The 17,829-nt window shown below is 39.9% G+C and overlaps 1 protein-coding gene across 1 annotated transcript in view; it reads left to right on the forward strand.

The window, feature by feature from the left end:
- MALRD1 (MAM and LDL receptor class A domain containing 1) overlaps positions 1-17,829 on the forward strand; it is a 465,892-nt gene that overhangs the window by 205,391 nt on the left and 242,672 nt on the right. Inside the window, exons 23-25 of the mRNA XM_078851340.1 lie at positions 5,602-5,712; positions 8,544-8,757; positions 16,136-16,383. Of these exons, the coding sequence (XP_078707466.1) occupies positions 5,602-5,712; positions 8,544-8,757; positions 16,136-16,383 (573 nt within the window). The remainder of the gene's footprint in view (positions 1-5,601; positions 5,713-8,543; positions 8,758-16,135; positions 16,384-17,829) is intronic.

Below are 17,829 nucleotides of genomic sequence, written 5' to 3' on the forward strand. Positions count from 1 at the left end.
TACTGTATGAAAGTCATGCCCTATCATTTAGTTTCATCGAGTGTAGACTGCTGATAAATGATAATGAACAATTATCCACACTTCACTCCCCACAATATGGTGTGACTGAGGGAAGTGTTAGCTGGAGTAAGCTCCTGAAATGGTAACTTTTTACAACATAGATGCAGCTTCTGTACAAGTAAAGCTTTGTACAGCATAATCTCTTTTGCGACTAAGATACATTGAGTAGATATCTGAACATCAGAGATCTGTGGATGTGACCAAAGGGTTACAATATGAAACTATCTTTTATTGGTTTTTTTTTTAATTGTCTCATCGGTATGATTTCCCCTGGAGGTTTCATTCGTATTGTTGCTTAATTTGATTGAAACAAGCCGAACTGAGATTTTACTAGCAGTTAACTATAAAAAAAATGTTTACCCGTACCCCATTCTGCACTCCACTGTAAAAAGGAAAACACTTACGTTTAGTTTACACAAATACCTAACTCATTTAACAGCACATTGGCCCCACTCACCTGAACTAAGAGAATAAAACAGGGAAACAATTCTAGACAGGTTTTATTGCAGCAAGTATAAATTATTTTTATGGTGTTATAAATAGAACAACAGCCGCATTTCAAAAATCCATAGTAAAAATATTTCGGATAAAATACACAAAGGCCAGATCTCAGCTGGTGTAAACTGGCAAAACTCCACTGACTACTCAAACACTATAAGTACTTTAAAAAGGATGCTGAAAAACTGGACAGAGTTAAGAGAAGATTGAATGATTCATGGTCTGGAAACAGTCCTGCCTCTGAGAGATGTAAGGAACTGTAAGAGATGTATCACCCTATTTAGCTTTTCAAAAGAAAGGTTAAAAGGGGAGTTGATGATGATCTATAATTACCTACAGAGGGAGAATATACCTGATACTAGAGGGCTCATTATTCTAGCAAATAAAGGTATTACAAGATTTGATGGCTGAAAGTTGACATCAGCTATGTTCAAACTTAAAATAAGACTTTTTTAATAGCGAAGATAACTCACCACTAAAAACAAGGGATGTGGTAAATTCTCCATCACCCACAGTCTTTAAACCAAAAGTGGCTCTCTTTCTAAAAGGTTTGCTTTAGTTCAGCCACAAACTATTGGGATGGATACAGGAATCACCAGGTAAAATTCCAAGGTCTGGGTTAAGTAGAAGGTCAGACTCATATTGGTCCCTTCTAGCCTTAAAAATATATTATGCATCTGTCTGTGATTCAAAAATATTGGAACTAACTAATCCTGGAGCTTTCATTTAACTGTTTTGGTACCAATCAAAAGCTCTTTTCCGGTGCCTTGTTTGGGAATAAATTGGAAAAGCTTTCCTCACTAGTATTCCAAGGTCTGGTATCAGATAAAAAATTGTGGTCAAAGTCTGAATTAAGTACTCTCCCGCTTACAATATGCACATCTATCCAGTAGAAACAATAAAAACAGTTGCATAATTTAATTGCCAAAAAACTGCATTTTGTATCTGCAAAGCAAGATGGCCGAACTTTCTCAGCTTTCTACTTTATTGTTATTAGCTGCTGGATGTAGGTGTAACTTACTAGGACAAAGAAACAGATAAGAGAGACAAGCTGGAAGCTTAAATCAGGCATTCTCAGTGTAATGAGGATTCAGAACTGGTCATATATCCCCCTAATAGGCCTTCATCCTGCAAAGTACTGAATATTCCAGGCCTGATCTAGCAAATCATTTAAGCATGTAACTTTAAGCATATGAATAGGCACATTGATCTCAGTAGTAGTATTCACATTCTTAATGTTATGTATGTATTTAAATACTTTGTTAGATGGGGCAGGAGTTTTCAACATATGGCAGGATTATGCCCACAGCCACTATTAATGCATGCTAGCGAGTTTTGTTTTGATTTCTGAGGTACATCTGAATCAATGAGGCCTGGAGCCTACCTTTTCCTTATGACCTCTCTTTCCACTGCCTCACTTTTTGTTCTCCTTGTCACTTTCCTATATGTAGTTTAGGATCCAACATTCACACAAACCCACATATACATAATTCTGTGTTACCTAATCCTCCATCTTGCTTTTCTCCTAGACAGAGGGAAGAACACACGGGGAGCAGTAGAAGCATTAACATTCCTGATCCCTTAAGTTAGTGGAGCTGAGATGAGCCAGAACCAAAGTCCTCTCAAATCAAAGATCCAAACCCCTCTCAAATTTTGGGGACATTCATATTTGGATCCAGTCTTGGCATCTCAGGCCCTTCTTGTAGGACAGGGTTTGGGGAGACTGTATCCCCCAGAATTGCATGTGGAGGGGAACCTCAGTGCATGGATTCTCACCTCCTGCACAAAAGGGGGGCTCAGACATGCTCGTGGTACCACTGTTGCCAGCACCCAGTGCCGAGAGGCTGAACAACAGCTTGAGTTGGTTCGTTACCCGGTGTGCTGCACCCAATAATCACAACGGGGTGGAGAAGCAGAAAAGTTTATTTGAAGCTTCAAAAAGGTACAGGGAGATTTGAATCTCAAATCCTGTACAACAGAGCAGGAAGTTACACAGGCTTTTATACATCCTTTTTCCCAGCATACTTATCCAATAGCAAGCTGCTCCAAGTATCCATATAGCCAGCCAATCCAGTTCCCAGCTAGTTCCCTGATTCTCTGTATCATTTGTTAAACTATACATAAAGCTGCTTTATTCAGCATTGTTCTTCCATATCTCCCCTGTTTGGCCTTGCTTAGTTTCAGGCAGTCTGACTCTGCAACATACTGTTGCAGATTCTCAGCATAACTGCTGTGTGTGCCTTCAGGCGGGGGGGGGCAAGGACACTTGGGCCTAGCACGCAGAGCTGCTGCGAGTGCCTCCAGGCAGGAGGGGGGGGCAAGGACACCGGGGCCTAGTGCGAGGGGGCTTCATCGACACTCGTGGTCTTCCATCCCCTCGAGTTACCTAGTGGCCATGCCCCAGTGTTCCCAACACCACCCTGCTTTGCCTCACACCCTGCTGAGGCCTCACCATTCATCCAGCGATCTACATAGCACGGAGAGAGGAGAGAGCTGGATGCACTAGGGAAAGTGAGTGGGTGTGTGTGTTGGGTGGGGAGAGGGAGGGGCGGGGAATGCCATAGAGAACATAAGCCAGTCTCTACTGATCCCATAGAAAAGGAAATTCAGCCTGAAGCAGAATTATTTTTTCTGTATGACCCGCTTCGCAGGGGAATTCCCATCTATGCAATGAATGAATGCCAGGATGCAGAGGGGTGGGCAGCATTGCAGCTGTGGAAGCACAGGGCCACTGTGAAGATTAAATCTGATCCAAAGCCAATTGAAGTCCTTGGCAACGCTCCAGTTGACATCAGTGGGTGCAGGATAAGACCCTTGGCCCTGGCTTCTTAGTTATCCCCCAAGAACCACACGGATCTCAGGGGATCAACAGAGTTTCAAGGCAGGTCCACAGACGTTTTTGCTGGTGGTGGGGGAAAATCCTGTTTCTTCCCAATGCGCACTCCCTCTCTCCCCCCGCTCCACACACACAGTGTTACTATGTGAAGGAAACTCTGTAAGAACAAACTCAGTTTTCTTCTCCTTGAACTCCCCATCCATCGTTCTTGGGCTGCCACCCAATCCTCTGTCAAGGAGGTGGGCCTCGTGTCTTCTGTTCTGTAGTCCTCAGCCATTATAAGGGAAATCATGGGGCTTCTAAGCCTTTTCTACCTGTAACTGAGATATTTTTCTTTTGTGGAAAGGTTAGAAAAAGAGAAAAGTCATGAATGGGTTATGTTGTGTGAATTTTAAACCATGCCACTAAAACCACTGTCAAAATTCAGGCAAATAAAACCACAGAATAATAACAACTGACACTGAGGTGTTGTGATATTAATTTGTTGCTCTATCATCCTCTCTGAGCTAGTATAACCTGAGTATATATTTATTAAGTACTTCTGTCATACTATTCCTTCCCAGGGCTGTCTATATCTCTTAAGATTGAGTCTTTTCAAAGATTAGAAATTTCTCACATTTTAAAAAAATAAAATAGATATGCTTGGATTTTAATCAGTCATAAAATATGCAAATGTAAGAAAAAAATAAGAAACATCCAAGTCAAATTGTGCTTTTTGAGAAGATCATAGTTATTCTCACATTAGATAACAATGAAAACATGTAGATGTATTATAATGTACATTTCTGTTTTCTCCATTATTTTTTCCTATATCTGAAAGCCATTATTGATGGAGGATATTTGTAGACGCTTTCCTTTCTTGTCACCCCTTATGCTTGGAAAATAATATCCCCATCCTCTGTTTAAAAAAAACCCAAACTTCTGAAACCCCATATGTTCTGTGAAGCATCTCACCATGCACCACTGTGTCTGTCTTGTGTTTTAATGTATTGCACTCTTCCCTCTTGTGTCTCTAGACTGAAAGTTCTTCAGGGCGAGGACCCTGTTATTCATTTGGCACAGCTTACCTGTTGTACAGCATCACATACACTTCTGGGACTACATAAATTTTCAAAAATGCCAGTTTTTCATTAAAGTGAAAAACATCTAGGTCATCCTAGATCTCAAAAATAGGATTATACTGTGAGGGGAAGATGATAAATCCTTGAGAGGAGAGGCAGTTCTGGAAACAGGGGATGTGATGTAGTTTTGTCAGTACTGACTGGAGAGACAGCTTGACACGCTCCATCTACCTGATATTATCAGCTTAGTTCAATTCAGATGCTCAAGAAGTCAGAGAGAAGCACATTTAGGAATGCTGGCTCATGTGGAGAAGTGTCTCCCCAATTCAGTGACTATTCACTGAGGCAAGACATTAGGAGGATATTTTGTGCACCTGCCATTGTCCAAACAGATCAAGTTCTTTGGATTGAGAGGACAAGTTTATTTATGGATAAATGGGATGTTCCCTGTGTAGTTGGGACACCAAAACACTCCTAGAACTACAATGGAATAATCTAATAGACGTATTTCAGAGTGGTAGCCGTGTTAGTCTGTATCAGCAAAAATAACGAGGAGTCCTTGTGGCACCTTAGAGACTAGCTAATTTATTTGGGCATAAGCCAAGCCACTGAATTTGTTAGTCTCTAAGGTGCCACAAGGACTCCTCATTATTTTTGCTGATACAGACTAACATGGCTACCACTCTGAAATACGTCTATTAGATTATTCCATTGTAGTTCTAGGAGTGTTTTGGTGTCCCAACTACACAGGAAACATCCCATTTATCCATAAATAAACTTGTCCTCCCCTATGAACTCTTAGACCTTTTATTATTCTTGCCATTAAGATTATTTTCTTTATTGCATTCATGGGTCCTGAACTTATTGGCTGCTGAGCATCTCTTGTTTGGGGCTGAGTGCTCTCCACTCCTATTCAAGTCAATGGCAACAAAAAGCACTGAACTCAGCATGCACACAGGACCTGCTCAGAACCTGTAGCATCAGGCTTACATACTAGTAGGTCACAATCATGATTATTTTCCACTGATTGTTTTAAAGTGTGGGATGGGGTTAATTTAAGGGCAAAATCTGACTGAAATGACTATATTTATATTAATGAGTTGAGAAAGATTTCATGTGACCTGGAATTCACAATTTCTCTTCCAGGTACTCAGTAAAATTGGTGATGTAACGTCTGTCCTTTGGGTTCAAAGTGGCTACCAAGGTGCTCAGTGGAACAGAGCAGAAGTGTTCTTAGGAATTCGCTCTGATTTTCAGGTTTGTGCTTCTATTTCATATGTCCCCCATTAAGTCAATTCTAGATTTGATTTTAGCTTAATCATTCCCAATTTCACCCTACACACTTTGTAGCTCTTCAGTTCACGTTGGTCTTCTGAATATTAAGAACAAAATCCTCTCCCAGGTCCCCAGACCAAGTATCTCAGCAGGACACTAGTGAAATCTATGAGGGAGGGAAGAGAGGTAACCTAGCCCCTGGAACATCTCCATCGCTGCTACTCCCGCCTACTGAGTGGAGGCCCTGCATACCTTTTCTTAGGTGGAAGGATCCATGTAGCTGCAGAACTTCTCCTAGCCTGAACCTCACTTGTGTGACAGCTTCCCCAAATTCTTTGTCAGATGGGGCACTGCCAGGGCTGGGGATAGGGTCCTAGGTCCCACCCCTGTGTCTCCACACAAACACACACACACCCTCCCTCCTAGGGGTCAGTGTCAAGCACCACACTTAACAATTGAACAACAATTTTAGCTAAACCAGACAAAGCCAGAAGTAGACTCATCATAGGATCTCTGGCAGGTGTTATACAGACTCCCTTGCCCTAATACAGCATACAACACATTCCCACCCCCAACTCCTAGTGCTACACCCACCGACCCTTGTGCCCCACAGCAACGCCCATCCCCCTTGGGTCAGTTCAACATATTCATGCGTTCTGATACTGGCCTGGGTTGTGAGCTCAAGCTGGTGGGTTCTGCTGTGTGGTCTCAGGTGCCTTTTTAGCTCCAGTCTATGCATCTGTCTCTCTTCCCCAGCTCAGCACTGCTGCTCTTTAGCTCTTTCTTTGTTCTCTGTCCAAACCTTCCTGGGCTTGTCCCATACCCCCATCTGTTCATTGGCTCAAACCCTCCCAGGGTGTCCTTGTTTTGGAGTGGCACCTCCCCACCAGCCAATCAGGTTTTCACAGAGCAGTAGGGAGGGGAGAAAGGAAGGGCAGGGTTGGAAAGGTTGGATTTAGATGTGGAGCTCAGAGGGGTGGAGAGTAGGATGAGGAGCTGTGAGGTGGGAAGAGATGGGACAGGCAGAAGGGTTTGGGAGGTACATGGACAGAAGGGTCTGGGCCCATTTGTCAGGTGGGAGTTATCAGGGTTAGGTAAGGGGTCACCGCTCCCAGCCACACACCTCTGCACAAACACCAACACTCTCTTCTTGAGGGTCAGTATTAACCCCTGGAACAAGCACCATGCTTAACAAGAGAACTACAGTTTTATCTAACCAAGGTAAAGCCAGGAGTAGACTTGGGTCGGAATTCTAGCAGGGGTTTACAGACTCCCTTGCTCTTGATACAGAATAAAAGCATAAGAACAGCCATACTGGGTGAGAGCAATTGTCCATCCAGCCCCATATCCTGTCTTCCAACAGTGGCCAATGCCAGATGCTTCAGGGGTAATGAACAGAACAGGTAATCATCATGTGATCCATCCCATGTTCTCCATTCCCAGCTTCTGACAACAGAGGCTAGGGACACCATCCCTGCCCATCCTGGCTAATAGCCATTGATGGACCTATCCTCCATGAATTTATCTAGTTCTTTTTTTTGAACCCTGGACTTTACAACATCCTCTGGCAAAGAGTTCCACAGGTTGACTGTGTATTGTGTGAAGAAATACTTCCTTTTGTTTTAATCCTGCTGCATATTAATACACAGTACATAAACCCTCCTACACCTGGCTAGGCACACACAGACTCTTTGCTCCATGTCAGTGCAACCCTCTGCCCCGCCACAGCCCGTTGGGTCCGTCCAACCTATCTGAGTACTCTGATGCTGGTGTGCGCTGTGAGCTCAAACAGACAGGTCTTGCTTTGTGGTCTCAGCTGTCCTGTCCGCTCCAGGCTGTGGTCTATAAGATTCCCCTTTTTGCAAGCATCAGTGCAGCAGGAGCAGCAGCAGCAGCAGGCTTTCCTCCAAGCACCTCCGAGTTCAGACTCCGCACCCGTGCACTCTGGTGTCTCTGCCTCCGCTCAGTGCTTCTGCCACTGCAAGCACTGCTCTTCCTTTGTTGTCTCTCCAAATCTTCCTGGGTTTATCCCCCATCTGGTCATTAGCTCAAACTCTCCCTGGTGGTCCATACTTTATCCTATGACCTCGTTTTGGAGTTGCACTCCTCAGCCAATCAGGTTTGTGCAGAATAGTGGGGAGAGCGAAAGGGTGGGAAAAAAGGAAGGGGAAGAGGATCATTCTACCCAGTCCTATCCCTGTCTTTCCCTTGTGTAGCAAAACTGTGCTGATTCCACTCCAGAAGGGTCTTCTGTACTCATGGAAGGATTTTGTCCCAAGTGATGTTAATTAATATCTGTGCAGCACTTTTGCAGATATAGCACCATACCATATAAATAGTAAACCTAAGCATTCATGCATTTGGGTTGTGACTGATTCTTATTCATATGTTTATTTAAAGATCTGTCTAAAACATCTGATTTTACACTCTTCAGAATACAAACATAAAAAACCTTCAACACAATTGAAGTCACTGAGAAGTTTGCAACTGATTTCAAGGGGAACAGGATCAGCCCCTTGCTTTCTAACTGTACACTTAATGTATTTTTCTTTTTTGCCCTTTGTTATTGTAGGATTGTGGCTCCTCCAATATCTACAACATCAACCTTTGAGGCATAAACCAGCACTGATTCATGTTTATGCAGCTTATATTTACATCAGTAAGAACTGAGAGCAATATCTAGAACTAAACATTTAGAAGACTTGGGCAACTTGCAGGAAGCATAGATACATCATGTTTTGTGTACCACACATGGCATGTTTCAAGCTTTTATACTTTCCCCTCAATATTTCACTGAAATTTCTCTTTGTTAGATTATTTTCAGGGCAAAACGTGGTGTCAGTTATGTGGGAGATGTGGCAGTGGATGATATTTCCTTTGAAGGTTGTTCCCCTTTGCTGATCCCAGACAGACCCTGCACTTCTGAAGAATTCACATGTGCCAATAAGTATTGCATCCCAAAGGATAATCTGTGTGATTTTGTGAATGACTGCGCTGATAACTCAGATGAGAACCCTAACATTTGCAGTAAGTCTGGTAGTTCCTTACTCTAATTATCAGAAGTAACTGTGCCTGCTGTGAATTGTCAATGCAGCAACGCTATTGGCAGTTCATCAACTAATTGAGGTTAATAATGTAAGTATATTCCTTGGATCGGTGGGTTTTTTCTCTGTTTAATTTGAAAGCATGTCTTGCAAAATAAAATTTGCTGCTCACGAATTTTTCCCAACTTAAATTAATTGAGAGAACCACTCTGCCTTTTAAAATAAACAGAACCAAATCATTGATTTCCACATGAAAAAATAAAAACAAAAAACATGTCAAGCAAAATACATCTGGGATCTTAGGAACCTTGCTTACTTTGATGTTTCAGGAATTGCCAAGTCTCTTAGCTCTTTCATGAATACCAGACAACTTTAGTTTTCAGCAGAAATCAACAAACAGTATCTTCAGTCTAAAATTCAAAAACAGCACTTCATATCAAAAGTGTACTTCTCTAGAGGATTGGATCACACTATACTCTATATCAGTATTGCTGGCAGCCTCTTTTGTCAATAAAATCTTGGTAAATTCAGGCAAATCTGTATTGTTTGGTACACTACAACCAGTTGTTTCTGTAAATGTTATGAACACAGCTCATCAAAAATTAGATTATGACAAAGAAGGGATCATTCAGTAAACATCAGGTCAGTTTCTCAGTTAGAGGAAATCAGTGTAATGCCGTTTAAAATAATTTGAGCTGTGCAGATTTATATCAGCTGAGGATTTGACCCACTGTTTCTGGTTTCTGCACTGACAAACATTTTCTTTGGTTTTCATGAATGGTGATATCAGTGTAGACATACTGGGACTGATTCTGATTTCACACAGCTGTAAACCAGGAGTAGAGTAGATAGAAATTAAAATTTTCAATCTCGTGGAAAATTCTAAGTTCCACATTTGTTTTCATTCTGAATTCAGATAAGTCAAAATATCAATATTTTTTGTAGAACGGAAAGTTCTAAAATATTTGTTTCAGAACAAACAATATTTTGGTTTGCAAATGTCACTTAATTTCAGTATTTTCAACATTCCCAAATTGAAATGTTTTGTTTAATTTGTTGAACCAAATCAAAGCATTTTGTTACAGCTTAAATATCATTGCACTGCTGCAGTGCCTCCTGGTGGTTATAGTTCAGTGCCTCATGTCCTCATTCTTTGTGTGGGTCAGGCTCCCCTGTGAGACTGCATTTCCCATGATGCATTATGATAGTTCAGCCAGATGGGAAACAGTGGTTCATCATGGGAAAAGTGATCCAGCTGGGGAGCCCATTCCATAGAGGAGAGTGGGGACATGAGGCACCTAAGCTACAACTCCCATGAGGCACCAAGGCACCGCAGGCAGACCCAGGTTAATGCTGAACTGATTCAAAACCAAACACTTCAATTCAGTTTGAAAAAGTTAAATGGTTAGATTTTGGTTGGCCCAACCTGAAACTAAGTATTTTGTTTTGATTTTCCTGACAGAAAAGTTGAAACATTTTGGCAAAATTGAAATATTCCCGCAGAATATTTCTTTTGTGGAAATCACATTGTCTATCAAAACAAACAGATCCGAGACACTTGGATGGAACATTCCTAATTTACTCTAAAAAGAAGGAATTCCAATAAAGTCACTGGATGTAAACACTGGAATGGCCCAAATTGAAAGAGCAGGGCCAGAATCAGCCCTAAAGTTTCTATAGCAGTGTTCATTAGACATATGGCCCAATTCCATGCAACTGTTAAATATGTAGAACAAGCTTATGATCCCTTTCCATTGGTTTAGTAACACCTTATTCAAAGAGACATTCAATAAGGGTCTCAGAGTCTGACCCATAGTATCACCATAAAACACAGACTTGGCAAAATGGTCAACTTAACTTAGCTTTACAATTTCTTGTCATTGTACTTTGCAACATATATGTTGCCTGAACAATGTATGTGGTGTTTTGTTTTTTCTAAGTGGTTTTTTTCTTGAATTTAATAGGTGCTAGAGCGTACTAGTGTTTCCTTCCATTTTCTGATACTTTTTCAATGAAAAAATTAGAGAACAGCTAGCTATAATTTGCCAACAAGAGAACAATGGACAGAAATGTCTCCTGTGTGTTCCCCTGTCCCCTGAGGACATTATTTCTGTGACATATTCTAATGTGACTTGCTCTGGTAACAGTGGCTCCAAGCCTCCTTTTCACATCCTCTTCTCTTCACAGCACTGAATGTTAACAGATGAAATTCTTAGAGACTGGAGCTAGAATCTGGAGACTTCAGTTGTTTTTCATGAAATCATCTTTAAAAAAATGCTTTTAAAAATACATAAACTGCAGCCACCTCACTCGTTAAAATCTTGATCACTAAAGTGAACAGCAGATGTGTGCTTCATAGTTTAATTTTCCTTTGAACTAACTGAAGGACCAAGTAGTCAAATCTAATCTTCAGTGTGCAATAAATTGTTGATCAGCTCACTTCTGCTCTCAATAAATTTCTGTGACTCCATAACTTTTAATAGTCCCTTCTTATATTTTAAAATTTGGTTACCAGATCAAAGACATAAGCTTACCAACTACAGGTTAATCAGTACTGCACAAACAGGATGAGACAATGTCTAAAAACATTTATTGAAGAAAGCATTCACCTTTGTGAATACGGTGAAAAGTCAGTTGAAATGGCATATAAAAGTTGTGGCTTGTGTCCTGAGTCTTTATCTTACCTTGGATGATGATAACAAATAAAGATTAGTCTGTTTTTTCAAGGCAAATTTCCCAAAAGAAAAGAACAGAAAAGATGTACCTATATTTCTAATTCTGTGTACTCATTTAAACGGTACAAAATAAGTTATGCATTTGGTTGACTCCATTTCCATTCTAGAGACAGAAATATAAATCAAACCCTAATATTGCTGACTGCTCAAATTTACAGTCTAATAGGTTTTTGTATGGGGGAAAAAATTGGCAGTGAATTTGATAGCAGTGAAAGTGGGGCCTTTATAGCTTGGGTTTGAGCCTACACATAAGGGATATAAGGTAGGCAGATGCTATACAGTCTTCCCCACAAACTTGTCTCTGTGAATGTTAACATGATTTCCTGTGCAATCCCAGTTTCGACTCACAATGGAGACTGCCAAGCATGGTAGATTAGTGGTTTTGTGCTGAAGAAAAGTATCCACGAGGCTATATGCTGAGATCACAAAACTCATTTTGACTCATTCTTTCAGATCACCAGAAGTATCAGATTAGTACATGCTTATGCATTCTGCAATTTATCCTCAAGATTTCGCATCTCTCAGTTCATGGTGAAACTCTTGTTCTGTGTAAACCGGATTTAGGTGGTCATTCTGTCAGTAATACTTGGGACTGATGGTTTTGGATTGGCTGTTGATGTGGCTTGGCAGAAGAAAATTCTCATAAATATGAAACATAAACTTAAGTAAAAAGAAAAGCAATCCAGATATTTGACTTTGATGTTACTTTTTCTGTAAATATTTATGGTTACAAAAGATGTTGGTGCCCATTACCATTACAATACTTAGTTTTATGGTATGTATATCCTATTCAAACCTTCTCATGGACAATAACAAGGGTTTTCTTTTCATGTCATAATCCAGGCTTGACCTAAGGATGATCTTTCTTCAACTGTGAGCTTTTTTCTAGTTTTATGTAATGGTAAAGTCTATCCTAATTTAGCCCAGAAAAGTACTGTTTCCATTTTTTTTCATTCTGTAGTCTGCCTCATAACAGAGAGCCATTAAAGGATACCGCCCTCCCGCTCCCACCCATGACTGTTTGTCACAATTGTTCATTCTGTGGAGCCACCAGAGAAGGATCCCTTTACCAAATGCTAAGCTGCAAATGACTGTTTGAAAAAGACTGCCCCAGAAGTCTTAGGTCTGTGCTGGCTTCTGTGGAGCCCTTAGAGGAGGAAAGTCAGCAGGGTTCAAGTGTAGAAAACCAGAAATTGGTAGTGCTCACCAAGGATGGGAGTGGGGGCAGGAAGCCTGAAGGGTATGCTGATTCAGCACATCTGTTTAGTAGCTTTCAGTAATGGGCTTTTATGGATCCCTGGCTATAACTCTAGATACCACTGCCTCCCCTGAATGCAGAGAGCCAGACTGCTTCAGAAATTTGTGATTTTACACCTTTCTGCTCCAGACTGGGGGAATCTGGCCCATAATCTCTGCAAAATCCATGATGACCCAAAACATTAACAGAGCAATATTGCAAGGCAATACCCACAAAGACAGTTAATGTAACAGTGCTCTAAAAGATGATGCTTCTGAGACACTATTGCTAGTATGTTGTTCAGTATGTGAATCCGTCTTGTGGATAAAGGATTTACTTTTGTACAGAGGTGTGTCTTGTCACAAAGGGAGTTTTTGTTTACAACACTTTACAGAGGATGGATTTTTTAACTTTGGATATTTGTGCTGGAAAGCAGATCAGGTACTACAAGTGTTACCGGGCAGACTAAGGCTACTCTGAGGACAGTCAGCTCTTTCAAATATCTGGGAATTATCCCTGCAGATTGCTGCTGAAAGAATGATCAGGGCACAGCTTTTATCAGGCATCTAATATGTTAAGCACTGGTCATTCTATAGCTGATTAAATTTGTCACAGCTATTGTTCTTCAAATATTGTAATATGTTGGAGTGTATCATTAGTACTGCTTTGTTAGTGTAATTACACAGGAGTATAATAACCACAGAATGATGTCATCACAGCAGAATATATTGCAGCATTATTACAACAGTGTTAGGAAACTGCAGGCATCTTTATTGTACACTGAGGCTTACTGTGCACCAGAGGGGATCTCTGAACCAGCTCTGAATAAGCTGATGTGGAAGTGCCTACAGGAAGTAGGCTAAAAGCAGGATACATGTTTACTGTATGCATATCCTTCTGAAAGAGACTCAGAAGGGCAGCAGTGTTTTTCTGAGCCCAGAGGCTGGACAAGTGCCACTGGAGGGGCTGCACAGCCACCCTCTGACCTGCCTTTGGAGTTGGGTGAAATGACTTCCATTTCTATTCTCTCCCACAGTGAATTCCCTACCAAATCCTGGTAACTTGGTGTCCCACTGTGTTTGTAGGAATGAATTTCACCCTAAGAAAACAATACTTCTGTCAATTTAGTAAATGAATTGTTAGGGCCCAGATTGCACCTGGCTCTTTGTCCAGGAGGGAAATAAAACCCCCACCCCTGTGAAGTGTCCCCACATCTTAGTTCAGAGGCTGGGGAGGAGAGCAGGGCTTAGAACCTGGTACCACCCTCCCAACATGAAACATGTGGGTGGAGAGGCCCAGGAAGTAGGTGGAACCTTGGCTGTAAGTTTCCTGGGTAAGGGTGCAGTTTTGGGAAGAGAAGATCTGCACACCTTGTCTGATAAAGAGAGACCTTGTTGCTCATAAGTAAAGTAGTTTTGTGAAAAGGAATATGGCAGTATCACTAAGCAGTTCAACTGTAATCTGAGTTTTTAGTTTTCTACTCCATTTTTACTAGAAGAATGACCTATTTCAAATTGCTTCATTATATATATATATATGCTTCGGGGCCTTTATTATATATATAATACCTATATATATATATATATATAATAAAGGCCCCGAAGCTTTAATTTACATTGAAATGCTGGCAAAACAATCATCATAGAGCTTCTCCAAAGCATCTTGCTCGTTACTTTTGCCAGCTAACAATATACTTCAGAATTAAGTTTTCATTTCCCCAGTTGTAAGATTGAAATTGTAATTTTTCAGAAATTCTCAGACTAGAAAGGGACATTAGCTTAGAAATAGGTTAGCTTTTGCTCTATTTAATTACCTCTTTTGATACAGATGTTTCATGTAGGTCATGTGGGGCCAATATAATTTTGATCACATACATAACATTCCTAATATAAAATAGTTTATTTCCTAATTATTCAACTGTTGTCAAACTGATTAACTAGCTAATTCGCTAGCCCTGTTCCGTTACTCCAGAAGCAACAGGTTGGCTATGTCTTTATATCTCTTGGTTCACAGTTCAACATAGAGGTACTTGCTAAAGGGGATTTTACATACAATATGTGCAGCATTAGTTGGTATATTAAATATCAGTATAGTTTCAGGTGCTGATTCAGAAAAACATGCTTCTATATGAAAGAAGCTTGAGCATGTACATAAGTGCTTTACTAAAGAGAGATGGATTTAGCAAGTGTGGGAGTCTTAAAACTCAATGAAATGAACAGGGACAGACATAGTGGCTGCAGTAGCCTTATGAATTTTGTTGGCCAGTTACTCATAACTCAAAGTTATTATTATGTTTTGAATGACTATGTGCTAATCCTTTTAGCACAACATAGACTTTTTAGTTATTATTATTAGTCTACACTATATTCACAAACAAAAATTGTCAGGAAAATAAACACATTTTGCTTGAATTTTCATTGATAATTTTTGAGTTTTCCTTGCTTCTTTTTCACAGACAGTTACATTTCCAGTAGAGAAATTTTGGGAGTGTTTGGCCATGTTGTTTTGGGGCAAGCCCGTCTCTAGGGCTTGAAGAATTGTTGGCCTCTCTCCTGAGACTTCTAAACAGATGGCACTTAAATACAGCTACCTTTTAGATGTTGAACTTTATCAGACCTCTGAAAAGGCTCAGGTTCTGTTTGTACTTTAAGAGAAGGCCTTTGGGAGTTCTTCTTTTGTCAAACCAAATGAGCCATCCTGATTTAAGAATTTAGCTTCAAAATATGTTCTTTCCAGCAACAACAAGAGGAATTATTTGTGGTTTAATCCAAACCCTACTGAAGTAAATACAAAAATGACCATTAACTTTAGTGAGCTTTGGTTCAGGTTTGTAATTATCAGCAAATTATAAGAAAATCTAGCTAAAACTCTTAGAATATTGTAATTCTGTCAACATAAATTTATAAGAATATCTGACTTAAAATGTTGATCAATTTAGCACTTTACAAAAATCTAAGTATTTGAAACTTGTGAAACAACTGTACAGGAAGTATCAAACATGCATTTTATACATATACATATAATCAGACTTTGACAGCTTTATGTATAGACATAAAATAATGTTCAGTTATAAGCATCTCGATTTGCATATTGCCCATTAAAATGTGTGTGTTAATTCTTACTGAGAGCAAATGGTTAGAGAAAATAAGCTAGAATTAAAGGACAGAGGCTGTTTGGTAATCAGAAATCCTTTTAAAATTATCTAATTATCAGCTGTCTTTTTATGATAGTATACCAACCACTTGTCTATTAAAAAGACTCATTAATAAAACAAGTCCATGTTTTTGTCTTTGTGAGGATGTAGATAAATCACTTGTTTGTCTATTTGGTTATAAGCTGGTTCTTTGGATCTACCCATATTTTTACACAGTATATTTTATTTTTCTCAGGTACATCCATGGGGCACTGTGATTTTGAATTTGATCTTTGTGCCTGGGAGCAGGATCAGAATGATGACTTTGATTGGAATCTAAGAACTGGCAGCATCCTGAAATCTGGCCCTGGACCAGCTGCTGATCATACCTTGCAAGGGCCATCTGGTCATTACATCTTCATAAAGAGCTCATTCCCTCAGTTGCCGGAGCAGAAGGCCAGGATTTTCAGTCCCAAGCTAAGCAGAAGGAGCAAAAACTGCAAGGTATGTCAAAGCATAATACTGGGAGGTCTGAGCTTGATTTGTAGAATGCTACAAAGTAATAATCACTAATGTGACAGATAATCAGTAACATGTTTCTTAAAGAGTGTTCTACAGACATTATGATCCTGATCCTGTGTTGACCTTGAAACCAATTACCAAACAAACATTTTGTTTCTTACAGTGCAGAATATCAAAGAAGAATGACTTCTGTTGATAAATTAAGTACTCTGGCAAATTTGGAAGTAGTCAGTAGTAGAAGCAGATATTGTCTATTCAGTGGGTGTCTTAGAAAAAGCTTATGTAACAAAAGCACTGAAAACCCTGCATATATCTGCTTTGTGCTTTAATGGAGAAATTGAATAGAGGTACATTAACAACTGGATACAAGGGAGTGTAACTGGAAATGGACGAATACATGATAAGATTCTTCTCACTGATCTATCAGAAACTAGGGAAGAGTAAAGTTTTATTTGTTGAAGTGCTACAGCACATTTTTGTCATTGGTCCCAAAGATAGCCTGGTAGACATTTGGAAAAAATGGACGGAAAGGCTGTCTAGTTTCAGTGCATCCTCTGCCTTCTTTGCTAAACTGCTGTTTTGTATCTTCTTAACCCAGTGGCTTAAAACAGATATGCCTGTGGCTCCTGCAGTCACAGTACACTAGAAAGGGATTTCTGGAATTTTGGGGGGGAAATGTTTTTATAGTATTACTTGCTCTATTTATATACTGTACTTTTCCATTCATTTACTCCTGTTTTCTACAATTTATAAGGTTTTACAATGTGCAGATAAATGGGGTTGTCACATGACTGATTAACGTAGCCTATTAAAAGAGGGTTATTAAAGCATTCTTGCTAACCTAATTGGTAATGCATGCATAACACATCCACTTACCTATTTAAATAATAAACCCTACACCCGAATCAAACCTAAATATTGCCAACTCTATGTATTTTCACTAGAAAAAATAATTTTGTTTACCATTGTCTTTCCTTCTTCCTCCTCCAGTATTTAACTCCTGCCTTCTTTCATGCACCCAAACTTGCACACATGAGCATGCATGCATAAAACTACTGGAGGAATAAGGATCTGAGGCCTTTGTAAGAAATATTTTTATGAGACATTCAAAGGAGGAGGCAATGGAAGTTTGAAGGCACAGCTGGGAAGGGGTTTCCAGGCATAGAGGGTGGTGTTGAAGAAGGCCAAGATAAAAGACAGGAGATTAAGGGGTAAAGTTAATTTAGCATTTTGGGTGGAGTAAAGACAAGGTGAAAGATAAAAGGAGATGTGGGCAGAGGTAAGAGAAGCCTAAGTTGTGTACAGCCCTGAAAGTTAGAGGAAGGAATCTAGTGAATCTTGAGTTTAAAAGCGAGCATTCAGGAAATATAATTTCAATTCATAAATGCAAGATAGAGTAAATCACTGTTAGCATGTAAATATCTACCC

This window comes from Lepidochelys kempii, chromosome 2, assembly GCF_965140285.1.
Source record: "Lepidochelys kempii isolate rLepKem1 chromosome 2, rLepKem1.hap1, whole genome shotgun sequence".
Lineage (NCBI taxonomy): Eukaryota > Metazoa > Chordata > Testudines > Cheloniidae > Lepidochelys > Lepidochelys kempii.